This window comes from Budorcas taxicolor, chromosome 1 (assembly GCF_023091745.1).
Source record: "Budorcas taxicolor isolate Tak-1 chromosome 1, Takin1.1, whole genome shotgun sequence".
Taxonomy (NCBI): domain Eukaryota; kingdom Metazoa; phylum Chordata; class Mammalia; order Artiodactyla; family Bovidae; genus Budorcas; species Budorcas taxicolor.
Window position 1 is genome coordinate 49,732,210 of NC_068910.1, and position 16,655 is coordinate 49,748,864.

The following is a 16,655-nucleotide window of genomic DNA, read 5'->3' on the forward strand; positions in this document are numbered from 1 at the left end:
TTTTCAGTTTGTTAATGTGGTGAATTACATTGATTGATTTGCGGATATTGAAGAATCCTTGCATCCCTGGGATAAAGCCCACTTGGTCATGGTGTATGATCTTTTTAATGTGTTGTTGGATTCTGATTGCTAGAATTTTGTTGAGGATTTTTGCATCTATGTTCATCAGTGATATTGGCCTGTAGTTTTCTTTTTTTGTGACATCTTTGTCAGGTTTTGGTATTAGAGTGATGGTGGCCTCATAGAATGAGTTTGGAAGTTTACCTTCCTCTGCAATTTTCTGGAAGAGTTTGAGTAGGATAGGTGTTAGCTCTTCTCGAAATTTTTGGTAGAATTCAGCTGTGAAGCCGTCTGGACCTGGGCTTTTGTTTCCTGGAAGATTTCTGATTACAGTTTCAATTTCCGTGCTTGTGATGGGTCTGTTAAGATTTTCTATTTCTTCCTGGTTCAGTTTTGGAAAATTGTACTTTTCTAAGAATTTGTCCATTTCTTCCATGTTGTCCATTTTATTGGCATACAACTGCTGATAGTAGTCTCTTATGATCCTTTGTATTTCTGTGTTGTCTGTTGTGATCTCTCCATTTTCATTTCTAATTTTATTGATTTGATTTTTCTCTCTTTGCTTCTTGATGAGTCTGGCTAATGGTTTGTCAATTTTATTTATCCTTTCAAAGAACCAGCTTTTGGCTTTGTTGATTTTTGCTATGGTCTCTTTTGTTTCTTTTGCATTTATTTCTGCCCTAATTTTTAAGATTTCTTTCCTTCTACTAACTCTGGGGTTCTCCAATTCTTCCTTTTCTAGTTGCTTTAGTTGTAGAGTTAGGTTATTTATTTGACTTTTTTCTTGTTTCTTGAGGTATGCCTGTATTGCTATGAACTTTCCTCTTAGCACTGCTTTTATAGTGTCCCACAGGTTTTGGGTTGTTGTGTTTTCATTTTCATTAGTTTCTATGCATATTTTGATTTCTTTTTTGATTTCTTCTATGATTTGTTGGTTATTCAGAAGTGTGTTGTTCAACCTCCATATGTTGGAATTTTTAGTATTTTTTCTCCTGTAATTGAGATCTAATCTTAATGCATTATGGTCAGAAAAGATGCTTGGAATGATTTCGATTTTTTTGAATTTATCAAGTTTAGATTTATGGCCCAGGATGTGATCTATCCTGGAGAAGGTTCCATGAGCACTTGAGAAAAAGGTGAAATTCATTGTTTTGGGGTGAAATGTCCTATAGATATCAATTAGGTCTAATTGATCTAATGTATCATTTAAAGTTTGCGTTTCTTTGTTAATTTTCTGTTTAGTTGATCTGTCCATAGGTGTGAGTGGGGTATTAAAGTCTCCCACTATTATTGTGTTATTGTTGATTTCCCCTTTCATACTTGTTAGCATTTGTCTTACATATTGCGGTGCTCCTATGTTGGGTGCATATATATTTATAATTGTTATATCTTCTTCTTGGATTGATCCTTTGATCATTATGTAGTGGCCTTCTTTGTCTCTTTTCACAGCCTTTGTTTTAAAGTCTATTTTATCGGATATGAGTATTGCCACTCCTGCTTTCTTTTGGTCTCTATTTGCGTGGTATATCTTTTTCCAGCCCTTCACTTTCAGTCTGTATGTGTCCCTTGTTTTGAAGTGGGTCTCTTGTAAGCAGCATATAGAGGGGTCTTGTTTTTGTATCCATTCGGCCAGTCTTTGCCTTTTGGTTGGGGCGTTCAACCCATTTACGTTTAAGGTAATTATTGATAAGTATGATCCCGTTATCATTTACTTTATTGTTTTGGGTTCGGGTTTATACACCCTTTTCGTGTTTCCTGTCTAGAGAATATCCTTTAGAATTTGTTGGAGAGCTGGTTTGGTGGTGCTGAATTCTCTCAGCTTTTGCTTCTCTGTAAAGCTTTTGATTTCTCCTTCGTATTTGAATGAGATCCTTGCTGGGTACAGTAATCTGGGATGTAGGTTATTGTCTTTCATCACTTTAAGTATGTCTTGCCATTCCCTCCTGGCCTGAAGAGTTTCTATTGAAAGATCAGCTGTTATCCTTATGGGAATCCCCTTGTGTGTTATTTGTTGTTTTTCCCTTGCTGCTTTTAATATTTGTTCTTTGTGTTTGATCTTTGTTAATTTGATTAATATGTGTCTTGGGGTGTTTCGCCTTGGGTTTATCCTATTTGGAACTCTCTGTGTTTCTTGGACTTGGGTGCTTATTTCCTTCCCCATTTTAGGGAAGTTTTCAACTATTATCTCCTCAAGGATTTTCTCATGGTCTTTCTTTCTGTCTTCTTCTTCTGGGACTCCTATAATTCGAATGTTGGAGCGTTTCATATTGTCCTGGAGGTCTCTGAGATTGTCCTCGTTTCTTTTAATTCGTTTTTCTTGTTTCCTCTCTGATTCATTTATTTCTACCATTCTATCTTCTATTTCACTAATCCTATCTTCTGCCTCCGTTATTCTACTATTTGTTGCCTCCAGAGTGTTTCTGATCTCATTTATTGCGTTATTCATTATATTTTGACTCTTTTTTATTTCATCTAGGTCCTTGTTAAACCTTTCTTGCATCTTCTCAATCCTTGTCTCTAGACTATTTATCTGTGATTCTATTTTGATTTCAAGATTTTGGATCATTTTCACTATCAATATTCGGAATTCCTTCTCAGGTAGATTCCCTACTTCTTCCTCTTTTGTTTGGTTTGGTGGGCAACTCTCCTGTTCCTTTACCTGCTGAGTATTCCTCTGTCTCTTCATCTTGGTTATATTGCTGGGTTTGGGGTGGCCTTTTTGTATTCTGGTAGTTTGTGGAGTTTTCTTTATTATGGAGCTTCCTCACTGTGGGTGGGGTTCTATCAGTGGCTTGTCAAGGTTTCCTGGTTAGGGAGGCTTGTGTTGGAGTTCTGGTGGGTGGAGCTGGGTTTCTTCTCTCTGGAGTGCAGTGGAGTGACCAGTAATGGGTTATGAGACATCAAGGGTTTTGGAATAATTTTGAGCTGCCTGTATATTGAAGCTCAGGGGAGTGTTCCTGTGTTGCTGGAGAATTTGAGTGGTATGTCTTGTTTTGGAACTTGTTGGCCCTTGGGTGGAGCTTGGTTTCAGTGTAGGTATGAAGGCATTTGATGAGCTCCTATTGCTTAATGTTCCCTGAATTCAAGAGTTCTCTAATGTTTTCAGGCTTTGGACATAAGCCTCCTGCTTCTGGTTTTCAGTTTTATTTTTACAGTAGCCTCTAGACTTCTCCAACTATACAGCACCGATGATAAAACATCTAGGTTAAAGATGAAAAGTTTCTCCACATTGAGGGACACTCAGAGAGGTTCACTGAGTTACAAGGAGAAGAGAAGATGGAGGGGGTAGTTAGAGGTAACTGGAATTAGATGTGGTGAGATCAAAAGAGGAGAGAGCAAGCTAGCCAGTAGTCACTTCCTTATGTGTGTTCTATAGTCTGGACCGCTCAGAGGTATTTACGGAGTTATACGGGGAAGAGGAGAGGGAGGAAGTAGACAGAGGTGACCAGGGGGATAAGAGAGAGGAATGAGAAGGAGAGAGACAAATCCTGCCTGTAACCAGTTCCTTAGGTGTTCTCCACTGGCTGGAACACACAGAGATTCACAGAGTTGGATAGAGAAGAGATGGGGGAGAAAAGAGGCAGAGGCCACCTGGTGGAGAAAAAGGAGAGTCCAAAGGAGGAGAGAGTGGTCAAGCCAGTAATCTCGCTCTCAGGTAAATTTGGGTAGTGAAGTTTGGGTTTTTAGATGTACAAAATTGACAACAGAAACCTAAGAGCAAAGATTAAAAATCTAGAGTAGAGGTTGGATTTTAAAAAATACAATATTAAAGAAAAGAAGCAGAAGGAAAAAGGAAGAAAGAAAAAAAACACACAAGAATTATTTAAAAAACAAACAAACAAACAAACAAAACAAACCAAAAAAAAACAAAAAACCACCAACAACCATCCAAAGGCTATATATGGTGTTTGCCTTAAAAAAAAAAAAAAAAAAAAAAAAAAGTCTTTTTTTTTTAAAAAATATTAATAGTAGGTTATAGAAATAAAAATTAGAGGATAAATAGAAGACTTAACAATTAAAAAAATAGTTAGAAAAAAAAAGAAGAAAAAAAAAGAAAAAAAAAAAAAAAGGAATGATTTTAAAATTATTAAAAATATATCTGGCCGTTCTCTGATGTTTTGGGCCGTGTGGGATCACTTCCAAGGTGGTTCCCTCTGTTTAACTTCTTCTGTTTGCTGGTTTTTTAGGCTCACTAGTTCAGTCGCGCTGTGGGGAGGGGGGATGCTGCAAACAAATAGCACTGTCGTGTGCACAGTGTCTCAGCCCCGCCTGACTTGTCCCTTCTTGCGGCGTACAAACCGCTCCGGCTCTAGGATGCTCCGCCGGGAACCATTTGGGGCCGGCCCTAGGCTGCGTGCACTTCCCCGGTCCAAGCCGCTCAGGCCGCCCTCAGAGGCACAGATTCGGCTGGGACTGCGTTTTGTGCCCTTCCCAGGTCCGAGTAGCTCAGGAGTTTGGCGAGCGCGATCGCCGCGGCGTGTCACCTTTTCTGCCGCTGCTGCTCAGCTTTCTGGGTGGACCGCTGGCGTCCCCCGTGAGGCAGATTGTGAGTGTCCAGCACCCCCAGAAGTCTTAGCAAAGAGGCCTGCTTGCAGTTAGGTAAGTAAAGTCTCTCCGGGTCTGCAATTGCCCCTTTCCAGTCCTTACGGCTCTGGCTGCCTGTCCCCGGCGGGGGATGGTCTGCAGCCGGCTTTTTCCGTTCCGTCCTTTGTTCTGTGCGGGGTCCTGGTGCTGTATTATGTTCGAGCTTTTCGCGTGGTAGCTATCCCACAGTCTGGTTTGCTAGCCCCAGTTAGATCGTTCTGGTTGCGCGTGGGGCGTTCCTGCCCGATTCTTACAAAGCACTGCAGCCCGCGCCTCCCGCGCGTCCCTGCCCTGCCCCCACTTCCCAATGGCGGATGCAGGCGTCTGTGCCGCTTTTCCGCTGGGGGAGTTACTGGTGGGCTTGTAATCTCTTGGTCTTAATTATTTCTTTATTTTTCCTTCCTATTATGTTGCCCTCTGTGTTTCCAAGATTCGCCACTGACTCGGCAGGGAGAGTGTTTCCTGGTGTTTGGAAACCTCTCTTCTTAAAATTCCCTTCCCGGGACGGGCTTCCCTTCCCGGGACGGAGCTCCCTCCCCACCTCCTTTGTCTCCTTTTTCGTCTTTTATATTTTTTCCTACCTGTTTTTGAAGACAATGGTCTGCTTTTCTGGATGCCTGATGACCTCTGCCAGCCTACCGAAGTTGTTTTGTGGAGTTTGCTCGGAGGTGAAATGTTCTTTTGAGGAATTTGTGAGGGAGAAAGTGGTCTTCCCGTCCTATTCCTCCGCCATCTTTTCGCAAGCCTCTCCACAAATAAGTTTTTTAACTTATAGGCTATTAAATATTTATAAACAGTTTTATGAAAATCATATTTAAAGGCAAAATACATAAAAGGTACAAACTACCATGTATAAGCACAAGGAACATAGCCAATATTTTATAGTAACTATAAATGGAATACAACATTTGACAATTGTGAATCACTATGTTATATACCTGAAACTTATATATCAACTATACCTCAACTAAAAAATAAACAAAGACAAAATATATCTGGAGTTTCAGAGAAGTAGGAGAAGGAGGGCTATATTACAAAACAGTTGACTGCAACAGCAGCCTGGGAAATTTTTATCCTACATATGAATTAACTGTATGTTTCACCTGCCTTTTCATCATTCACCTCATTTTATTTGTTATTCATGGGTTTCTATCCCCTCACCAAGATACACCTCAATTTAAAAAGGAAATGTAACCCTTCACCAGCATTTTTTTCTCTCAGCTGGCTACAAGAGTCAACAAAAGCAACCCTAAAAATGAAAAGGCTTGACATGAGAAACTCAGACTTTGCAATAGGTTTTTCTATTCACAGAAACCAGTGTTTAACAGCATCTCATAAGTCTCCAACTGCTTCAAGGAAGTTGTTAGAGATTATAACCTGAGAGATTTTGTTACTAATGCTCTCTAAAGGGAAATCTTCTTAGGTTTAAAACAACTGCAAGGAGATATTTCGGAGCACATCTAGTGTGAACCAACTACCCCTCTCATTCAGACCCATTCCTCTCCTTAAACCTTACAATCTGGTTTCTAAAATCATTTCTGAAACTGCATTTTAAGAATTGAATCCTCACGCAAATTAAAAGAAATTTTAAAAAATCTTCATTCCACCTTCTGCATTTTTGGAAATGCCTCCTATATTCCCCAGAAGCCTAAGTGGCCACTATTCCTATGACATCCCAAGTTAACTTTTTTCTTCTCATTTACTTCTCTTCACCAAATGCAAGATCTCTATGTTAAGAGCACAGACGTCAGATGCAAAATGCCCAGATTCAAATCCCAACTACCCATTTAGTTTCTGTGGGTGAATCTAAGCAAGTTACTTAACTTCTATGTTCTTAAGTTTTCTTGTCTCATTCCTTATCTGTAAAATGAGAACAACAGTATACAGGTCACAGAAATGTTAAGGATTAAATACACACACATACGTGAGTGAATACAAGCAAGGCACTCATGACAGCCTTGCAGAAAGTGACAGCTGGCCATCAGCAGCAGGTGCCACCGCTGCTGCCAGTAGAGCAGTCTCAGAGAAATCAGCCTCTTGCGTAATGTGACCCACAGACTGCAACCTCAGGCTAATGACTCCAGAAAGACGCTCCAATGTCTTATTTCCAAATTTCCACAAGTCAATTCCATCTGGAAAGCGCATAATTGGCTCAAATTCAGAGAATCTAAGCAAACTTATCATTCACTCCATTCCTCAGTGTCCTCATTGAGACTCCCTTTCTTCTGGAGTCATGTGACTCATTCAGTCTCCACACCTTAAATCTCTTATGTCTTCTTAGACTCCTGCTTTTCTTCTGCCCCTTCAAGCTGGCTGGATACCAAATTCTGCAGAATCAACCCCTCCTCTTCTTCCCAGATCCACCATCCTAGACAAGGCGGCCAAAGCTCTCAGTTTCCAAAACCTGGGTTTCTACCTTTGCTCTTAAGTTCAACTTTGCACTTCGTTTCTTTTCTACATACAACACTGGTTTCCATCACATTTATACTTTCCTATTACAGGTTTCCTAACATGGAAAACACACCAAAGTCTAAACTCAGCTACTCAGTATCTTTACAGACTTTAACAGTCAGTTCCTTCACAATCCAACTTCATTTTCCACTTCAGCAAGAATGATTTCCAGCTGACACACACACCACCTATGGTCACTGTGCCTGCTTATGATCTAGAATCTGAAATGTGTGTTGCCCCGCCTGTCTATGTAGGCCCATTCTATTCACTACCTGAGGCCCAACTCAAAACTCCCATCCTCACGAACCTGAAGGTCCCATTCACTCTACTCTCACCCCTTTCAAGCATCTCTCCTTTCCTGTCTTGCCTTACTCAGTATCATACCCTGCTGAAAACTGTGCTGGTCTCAACACTTCACAGCCTAGCATTTGTTGGGTCAGAACACAATGCTGCTATGTATAATGCTGAATTATTCCATCATTCTCTTAAAAAGAGCAAACTGTATCTTATACTTTTTGTTTATCCCCAAGCATCCAGAAGGTAGCAGTTATTTAGTATGTACCACACTGTGCCTACCTGGGCTGTTCCAAAAAGTACACCTAAATTTTGACAACCCAAGGCAGTGGTCACCAAACATTTTCCACAAAGAGCCAGATAATAAATACTGTAGGCTTTGCAGGGTTTTATATAATAGGCCCAGCATGAGCTGCATTACCAGCACAGGCCATAGTTTACCAAGCCCTGCCTCTTCTAAAGAACAGTCTACTACGTCTTTATAAAGAGGCTCTAGAGTTGAACTTTTTTATCCATATTTAACTAATTTTTCTAAATGTTGGTTAGTCAAGCACTTCACATGACTTCTGAGCTCCAACATGAAACAAGTAACCCCTGATTTCTTACCAGCTCTTTCAGACTTTTCTTTCTGTTCCCGTAACTCCTCTCCCTGGGTAGTCATCTGTTTGATGCGACTGCGAAGTTGGGCAATTTCTTCTTCTTTCATTTCCAGAGTTTCATGCATCTGACGTTTTGTCTCTGCTATTACCATTCCCTAAATAGAAGTGCAGACTCTAAAGCATTTACATAACAAAACTGCATTATTAAGAGCACACAACAAACTTACTTTCAAGGGCAGAAAACATAATGTTTCTTACTAAGTAGAGCATAAGAATTATTTCGGTATTTCACAAACTCAAGTCTGTGTCCTGAGTACATACGACACTATGTACTACAATAACTTCAGTTACCTGGCATATCAGGGTATTTCTAATATAAAAATTGTTTTAATAATAGTTTCAATCTTTAAACTGTTAAAAACACATTTTAGTTAAAAGATTTATAATCTTTTCATAAATGCTTACTATAATTTTCCCTGTCTTAGTAAACAGTTTACAATAAATCAACAAAATACAGCCTTTTGTACTTGGCTCACAACCAACCATGATTACTGAACTGAGCTCTAACATAGGGGAAGACCCAAAGGCTGCCAAGAGCATAAGGTCACCGCTGCCATACTGGATGGACCGAGACTGTGGTACAGATCTACCTGGTTTTTCTCTTTCCTCTTGTGACAATCTCTGGCCCCAACACCACTCCTTATTACTGTCAGTGGGGCAATCCCATTCCTCCAATTTGCTAACTGTCTTCCCACTTTCTGGATAATCTACACAAGAAATGAAGGTCGCTGGGGGGAAATATAATCAAACAGTAGATGTTAAATCAGTCATCTGCAACTAACAAACAAAAAAAAAAAGTGTAGTTCAACTTGTCTCTTGAAAACTAAGACTCTGTGACAGCTAGTTTATGATATTAACAAGAGTATTACCTTACTTCTAGGGGTTGTCAACTCTTGTTTTACGGTCTGACTCTTCCAGATGGCTAATATTAATGAACAGATTAAAAACCAGGTAAGAGGGGCATTATTATACAAATTTCAAAACAAAATCGTGAGCCTTCAGTTTCCTCAAAAACCAACTCACAGTGGAAAGAGAGAGGGACAGAAAGAGAGAGGAGTGGAACCTATAGATTTTTAAAAAGCCTTAAGAGTCACAACAACAAACTGCAATAAAAGAACCTCATTTGGATTCTGCGTCACAAAAAAGGCCAAAAGTGCATGAGACAAAGGAAAATCTGAAACTGCTGAGACTGTTATCAAGGAATTGCTATTAAATTTTTAGACATGATCATGATAATGGCATTATATTATTATAAAAATAAAAATAGTCCTTTATTTTAAAAGACACATAAAATAGTTACAGAAGAAATGATAAGATTTCTTAGATTTGCTCTAAAACAATCCTGGGATGAGGATACTAGCAGCTGGGAATATAAGATGAAACAAAATTAGCCTGAGATATTACGTGTTGAAGTTGGGTGATGGGTTCACAGGAATTCCTTTTATTAATCTTTGTATTCTCTATAATAAATTTTCTCAAAAATTTTTTTAAGCAAGGTCTTTATGAAGTTAATGGAATATAATATAGTAATGTGGACAGAACGAAAAGACTGACATTACATTTCAACAGCAGAACAGCTCTGACACTTTCTTAATTATATGGTCACTTAAAATCTGTAGTTTTAAGTACCAAACTAAAGAACATGGTGGATGGTGTAGAACTAATTGGAAGCTACTTTGAAAAAGAAAAAAAAAAGGACCCATGAACCTGGCACTGAAAAACTTTAGTCAAAACTGTTCATGAATTTTTTTAGTTGTCTTTGCTGTCATAGCTGAAGCTACTGTCCCAACTCTAAATCGCCAATCTCACCTATACACTCTAAAGTTTATTTGCAGAAATTTTTATTTATGTTAATGTATATATTACTACTGCTTTATTTTTTGGGCAATTTATCTGACAGATTAATCTGTTTCTATTATATTTGAAAGACAATACTTATATCATTCACATTTAGTAATGCCTTAACTATAATTTAACTTTTCTCTAAAAAGTAGTTATGTACTATAAACAAATTTCTTTTGCAACAGCATTCTAATCTACAAATCAAAATGCTGACTGGATCAAGAAATCACAGATTCAGCTTCACATGATACAAAACTAATAGTTATATAAATCTAGAAATGAAAACAAAGAGGTTTTTTCATGGAAGCAGCCATAATAATTTTGGAAAGCAGAAGTCTGAATGCTTCCAATTGCTTCCAAAAATGAACTGGGGCAGGGGGGCCCTCGACAAATTTTAGTATCATAAGTTTTGTTGTTTTACCTTATCTTGTTCAAGCTGTTCAATTAAGTTCTTTGCATCACGCAACTGAGTGATAAGTTTAGTCTTCTCAGCCATATGAAGCTCCTAAAAAAATTTTAAAAATTCATTTCCATCTCTAATAAAGTTTCTTCTTATATGCGAACTCTAAACATTTTATCTAAATTTGAATACTCCTACAAGTCTAGTAGAAGAGAACACAGGATGTGTCAAAAGGACGATAAATGGTAGACTCCCAGGGCACTCAAGGGCCCTCTCCACGCTGTCTACGGAGCAAGGGGCAGGCCTTCCAGAGGAGGTGGCGGCCGCGCTGGGGCCTGAGGATCTAACCATCACTGGGCTGCAGTAAGCACACCACACTCATTCGCTCTTTTACCTTCATCTTTTCTAGTTCTTGAAGTCTTTCATCCAGTTGCTCCTGCAGGGCTTCTTTCTCACTAGTTAACTGCGCACACTGCTCCTTATGTGACCGAATGGTCTCCTTGCAGCGCTGCAGCAGGTTCTCCTGACGCTTAACTCTCTGCTGAAGTGCTTCCACTGCTTTAGCAGAAGCTCCATCTCCCACTGTCAACAGTAAGGCAGCGTAAACAGGGGCTGTCAGTAAAGAACCTGAGGACTCCCCTGGATTCTGTTAGTGCACAGGAATGTATGCTCATCCCAACACTTTGCTATACTCTGAGCCACTCAGAGCAGAGAGGGGCACCCTTCCCAACTTCTACCTTGCTGCTATTTGTGTGATCTGTAGCTGAAGGAGCTGAGGAGTACATTCACCTCTTCTGTGGTTCCACCCTAGCCCAGATGACACACAGCACTCAAGAGTTAACTAATGTTAACTGAATCCACCCTCCTGAAAAGACAGTTTCATGGCCATCTTTCACTCTTTGCCAGTGCCCCCTGTGTCTCAGAGCCTATACCAAAATGATCCATTAAGGATTCCTTCCAAAGTATTCTCATCTCGTCCAGAGAGGAGTCCTGGCAAGTAAGCTTTCTCCACCTCCTTACATTAATGAAACAGGCCAGAGAGTATTTCAAGAGCCCTTACAAGCTGGTTGCTCAGATAGATGGCTGTTCAGCTCTTTGCTCTGGTGCTGGCTGGACCAAAAGTTTATCATCAATTTCTTTGCAAAGAAGCTAGTAAATAAAAACTGGAAATTTTACTGAATAGGTACCTCAAAGTCTCTAAGACTACGGTGGACTATAATTGGATTTTAAAACAGAATTTAACTACTCTTTCTTCTCAGTTAGAAAGCAAGTAATAGGGCAAATACTGGGATCTTTTAAAGTAGAAATATGTAAGCAGTATTACTTAAAAACAAAAAGAGACAAATAATGACAAAGAGCATATTCCTTAATCTTGAGTAGACCTGACCTTTTATATGAAGTCTAGCTGCAACTCTCAATAAAACAGTATAATGTAATGAATTTCAATGACAATGCAAATGTATGCTACTCATAGACTTTCAAGTAGTAAAACAATTACTTACTTTCTCCCGAATAACAATAAACAAAAAGCCCAAAAAACCATCAAAACTCTTGCATCTGTTAAAAACAAGACAACAGGTCCAAGATGGAGGGTTATGTTAAGCCCCAAGCCACCAAACTGAGACTTAATTACAGTTTTGACCTCTCCCAGAAATGGAATCTTAAGCCAGTTCAGCAGGAACCACCCGGTCAACACTAGCGAGGTCACGAGCCTGACAGACCCCTGCCTCCTCCAAAGGAAAGGGGCCTTGTCACAATCAATCCACTCTTCACTACTCTAACTTCCTTGTTCCACTCTCTTCTGTCTATAAAAGTCTTTCATTCCTTCATTATGTACAGCTCCCAGGAGCTCACTGAATCTGCTAGAGGAGATGCTGCCCAATTCATGAATCACTGAATTATGCCAATAAGATCTTCTAAATGGACTCAGTTAAATTTTGTTTTTTAACGCATCTTTCTAGAAATATGAGGGTCAGGGACATTTTCCTTCCACCTCAGTCCATGTCTATTAGCTCCTGCCCTAGAATCGCTCAACACCCTCCTCTAGTGTTTAACTTAACCTCCTGACAAGCTGAAGCTTACCTACTGGCTCTGCATCACTGTCTGTGTTCTCTTTAGTGACGCCTTCAGCCTCCGGTTCCATCTGAGGGAGTGGTTTTGGTAGCTCAGCATTCAGTGGGCCATTTCGTAACCGTTGCTTCAGCAAAGAAACCTAAAAACAAAAAGGTTTTCATTAGGGGAAAAAAAAAATTATGGCAGTAGTACTTTCTTTAAAACAGAGAAGGGATAGAGTAAAAGGTATCACTTTTGCTATAATGGAGGGAAAAAAATAAAAGTAAAAAATTTACTCCCAATGCAAACAATTTTGGTATTTGCTATTTTCAGTGATATCTTAGCCAGAAGACACAATAAATCAAAAATTATCCTTAAAACTAACTGAGTTGAAAAGCAGAGAGTTTTAAAAATAGGCCTTAAAAAAAAAAAAACAAAAAAAAAACACAGAACCTATCACATATCCCATCAAAATCCCTTTATTTTCCTTTATCTAAAAATTCCACACTTTTTTTTTTACCTGAGTCTGGAGAACACTGATATACTGATCTTTTTCCTCTAAAGATGCATCAAACTCCTCCTGAAGATGTTTTTTTGCTTGTTGGTCCATTTGAAGCTCCTAAAACATAGAAGGATTCACAGGCAGTTTTCAGTATAAAACAAAAAATATGAACCTGAAGTTTTCAAAACTTAAAAACTGATCAACCCAGACTGTATTACTCTTAAGGTAAAAGCAACAATAATTAGAGAATAATTAGCATTTAAAACAGTAGTATTTACCTCAACAAATAATTCTGTTCTTTAAAGAGTATAAAGATCCAAGAAGAGAAAACACTTTTAGACCTTAATCACTGCTGAATTAATAATTCTGTAGAAAGGATTTAAAAAATCTTACTTAAGATAAAGGTAAAACTTTATCATACTTTAAGACATCTTTCTGCCTGTGTTATCTTAAATTCACTTGATCTAAATCTGAATTGTTATACAGTAAGTAACTAGACAATCAATAGAACCTTCCTTTTTCCAATACATGAAAGTGATCAATTGTCAAAATCAGAAGCTTCCTCAAATGAAAAGGTTGACCTACTGGATCACCAAGGTTGACCTACTGGATCACCAAACAGTGATATTTCAAGTTCCTGACATTACTTAAAATGCTGCTTTCCTCAGGTCATTAATAAAAGCATTCCTAACTAAATCCAACGGTCTTTACCTCCCCACTCAGTCTCTAATAATTACTTCCTCAAGCGAGGTACCTGCTTTCTGCAGGTGCAGAGCTCCTCCTGTCTTTAGAGTTTCCACCATGGCCTTCATTGATCCTATCGGCAGCTAGCCCTCTGGGCTCAGTTTCAAGTCCTCAGGGCTTCTCCCTGACACCTGCTCCATTAGAATACTGGAGATTAACACCTGGAACACAGCGGATATTCCATCCAAACCCTCTCTTTTTCCAGGATTCGTACTTTTCTCATTCTCAAAGCTCAAAACAGTCAGTCATATTTTATTTATCTTTGCCGATCTCTGCATATAATCAAATTCTTTCGTTACCTTCTCCACAATGTTTAGGTCCTTTTTCCCCATACATAACCATAATCCCAATCTCTAATAATTTTGAAGATTAATTTCCTTCAGTAGGCTTTCAAGAGAGAATGCTTACCTCAAGTTTTCATCTGATTTAATCCACCCCTCACACAACTCTGGAAACTTTTCTTCAAACAGTATTTTCAAGGACTCATAAGCAACGCCCTCTTCTTGAATTGTTTCAAATTTACTAATTCTCAAAACGCTGAGGTACTAACTGTCCTCTCTTCCCAACACCCACACAGCCTCCAGGCCTCCCAGCACAGGGCCTGCTCCTCTCACTGCTGGCTTGGCCTTCCCCCACAGCCGGAGTCTCCAAATGCTGGTCTTAAGATCAAGACAGGTTTTGCTTAGATCTAAAGATCTTTCATCTAAACAACATACCTTATCCTGAGACTATGTCCTTCCTAATTGTTTGTTATTTTTAAAAAAATTTATTTCATGAAATAATGACAATAAAAGAACCTAGTTCCTCATTCTCAATGTCCTCACTTGAAAAAAATAAAAGTAGCCCTATGACAAGTCTCTTGTCCCCCATTTATGGAAGGAAATGATCCATGAAATCCCAAAGTCTGGAAAGCTACTGTCCCCCACGAACCTGCACAGGACAATTCTTTAGTATGGAACAGCTGTGCATCTCCTTAATAGCAATGCAGTCCTTTACTTTCTTTAAAATTCATTCCTTTCAAATAATTTTCTACTTTCTACCATACTAGATACCAGCCCACAGAAACTTCTGTGATTTATATTAATATGAGTGTTCAGGTTCTGAATGTTTTCGTCTCCTCATCTTAAGCAGTCCTTGCATATAATGGAAACAATTTTTAATCATGTCCCCTGCTCCTTCCTTATAGAGAGACCTTATTCTACCACTAAAAACTTCACAAATAATAGAGACCATAGTTATAAAGGAACTGTCTGCTTACATTCTGACTACAGCCTACAGGGTGGCTAGCCAGTTGTACACCACCACCATAACAGGATCCCACGAGCTCCAGAACTGGACCCAGCACCAGGGCTTACTTTCCACTTTTAGAAAGTTCTTCTAATTAGATCCTTGGGGTCACTAAGAACAACCCTAATCCTTCTTCCATGTGACACTACTACCAGACTCTGAAGCCTGATTTCTCTCCCAATAAATCTCCTCTCCACTATCCCCTAACTCAACAAATGATGCCACAATTCACTATCACCCAAGCCAAAAGTGTTGGGTTCAATCTTGACTCCTCTCTTTTCCCCCATTTCCAATCATCAGCAAACCCTCAAAGCAATAGCAAGTCTGACCATTTCCCACCACTTCCACCCCTGCCACCACCCCCACCACTACTACAGCTGTTTTAACGGGCCCTCACTTCCACTCTTAGCTCCCTATAATGAATTCTTCAGAGTAACCAGTGTGTGACCACCCTCTAAAGGCCTCACTCAACCTTCAATCCTTCATGCTGCTTTATTTCCCCAATAGAACTGTTTACTACCTAACAGTGTGTTATATATGTAAGCATATATGTATGCGTGTCTTACCCACTAGAAAATGAGCTTCATTTGGTCAAAGACTTTGTCTTATCCATCCTTATATATTTGGTATCTAGGAAACTTACCCTTGATGTAAAGCTACACTATTTGAACTTTTTAGCACAATAATAAACGGCTCTGTACCATTACTAAACATAACAACCAATTCAATAACTGTCCTATTGTTGGGCCATTTGGACTGTTTGCAAATTCGGGCACATCCTGGAATTAACATTTTTATGCATAAGTTTTATAAGATCTTTCTGATTATTTCCCCAGGTATTCTGATGAGTGGAATGTATCAAATACCTTTAACTAAGAAAAACCTTTTGGGTAAAAGTGCCATATTATTTGTCCCTCAACAAAGTGCTAAATGTACCCCTTTTCTAGTAATAATAGAAAGTGACTGAGAAGAAACAAAACCTGAACTCCTACTCAGCCCAAGACTCCGCAATTCTAGTTTAACCTCTAAGACATGTCACAGAAGTGTTAATATTCGGAAAACCATGCGTAGGGGTCAGGGGCCATGCAGTGGAGAGGCTGGAGGAGGTGCAAGTATAGCAGCTGGGCATCTTTTGTTTCTGGTGAACGTTAACTATACTTGTAGAACAAATACACCGCAAGAGTTAAAAAAAAAAAAGAGTATATGTATTATGCTTTATGATCTAACAGCATAGATATGGAAAAGGATTTTTTAAATGTTGGAAGGATTGCAATAGCATATAAAAATGCATTTAACTAATTTCAGTAATCATAACTGATGATAGTATTCAGTTCAGTCGTTCAGTCATGTCCGACTCTTTGCGACCCCATGGACTGCAGCACATCAGGCTTTCGTGTCCATCCACAACTCCTGGAGTCCATCGCATCAGTGATGCCATCCAACCGTCTAATCCTTTGTCGCCCCCTTCTCCTCCTGCCTTCAGTCTTTCCCAGCATCAGGGTCTTTACCAATGAGCTGGTTCTTTGCATCAGGTGGCCAAAGTTTTGGAGTTTCAGCTTCAGCATCAGTCCTTCCAATGAATATTCAGGACTGATTTCCTTTAGGATGGTCTGGTTGGATCTCCCTGGAGTCCAAGGGACTCTCAAGAGTCTTCTCCAACACCTCAGTTCAAAAGCATCAATTCTTCAGCACTCAGCTTTCTTTATAGTCCAACCCTCACATCCATACATGACCACTGGAAAAACCATAGCTTTGACTAGACAGATCTTTGTTGGCAAAG

The 16,655-nt window shown here is 39.3% G+C and overlaps 1 protein-coding gene across 1 annotated transcript in view; it reads right to left on the bottom strand.

Annotated features, from left to right (window-relative positions):
• The window catches only part of GOLGA4 (golgin A4), a 108,127-nt gene that overhangs the window by 47,772 nt on the left and 43,700 nt on the right, over window positions 1-16,655 (bottom strand). Inside the window, exons 8-12 of the mRNA XM_052647066.1 lie at window positions 12,863-12,961; window positions 12,373-12,502; window positions 10,685-10,872; window positions 10,312-10,395; window positions 7,996-8,143 (exon numbers count right to left, since the gene is read on the bottom strand). Coding sequence (XP_052503026.1) covers window positions 7,996-8,143; window positions 10,312-10,395; window positions 10,685-10,872; window positions 12,373-12,502; window positions 12,863-12,961 — 649 coding nt within the window. The remainder of the gene's footprint in view (window positions 1-7,995; window positions 8,144-10,311; window positions 10,396-10,684; window positions 10,873-12,372; window positions 12,503-12,862; window positions 12,962-16,655) is intronic.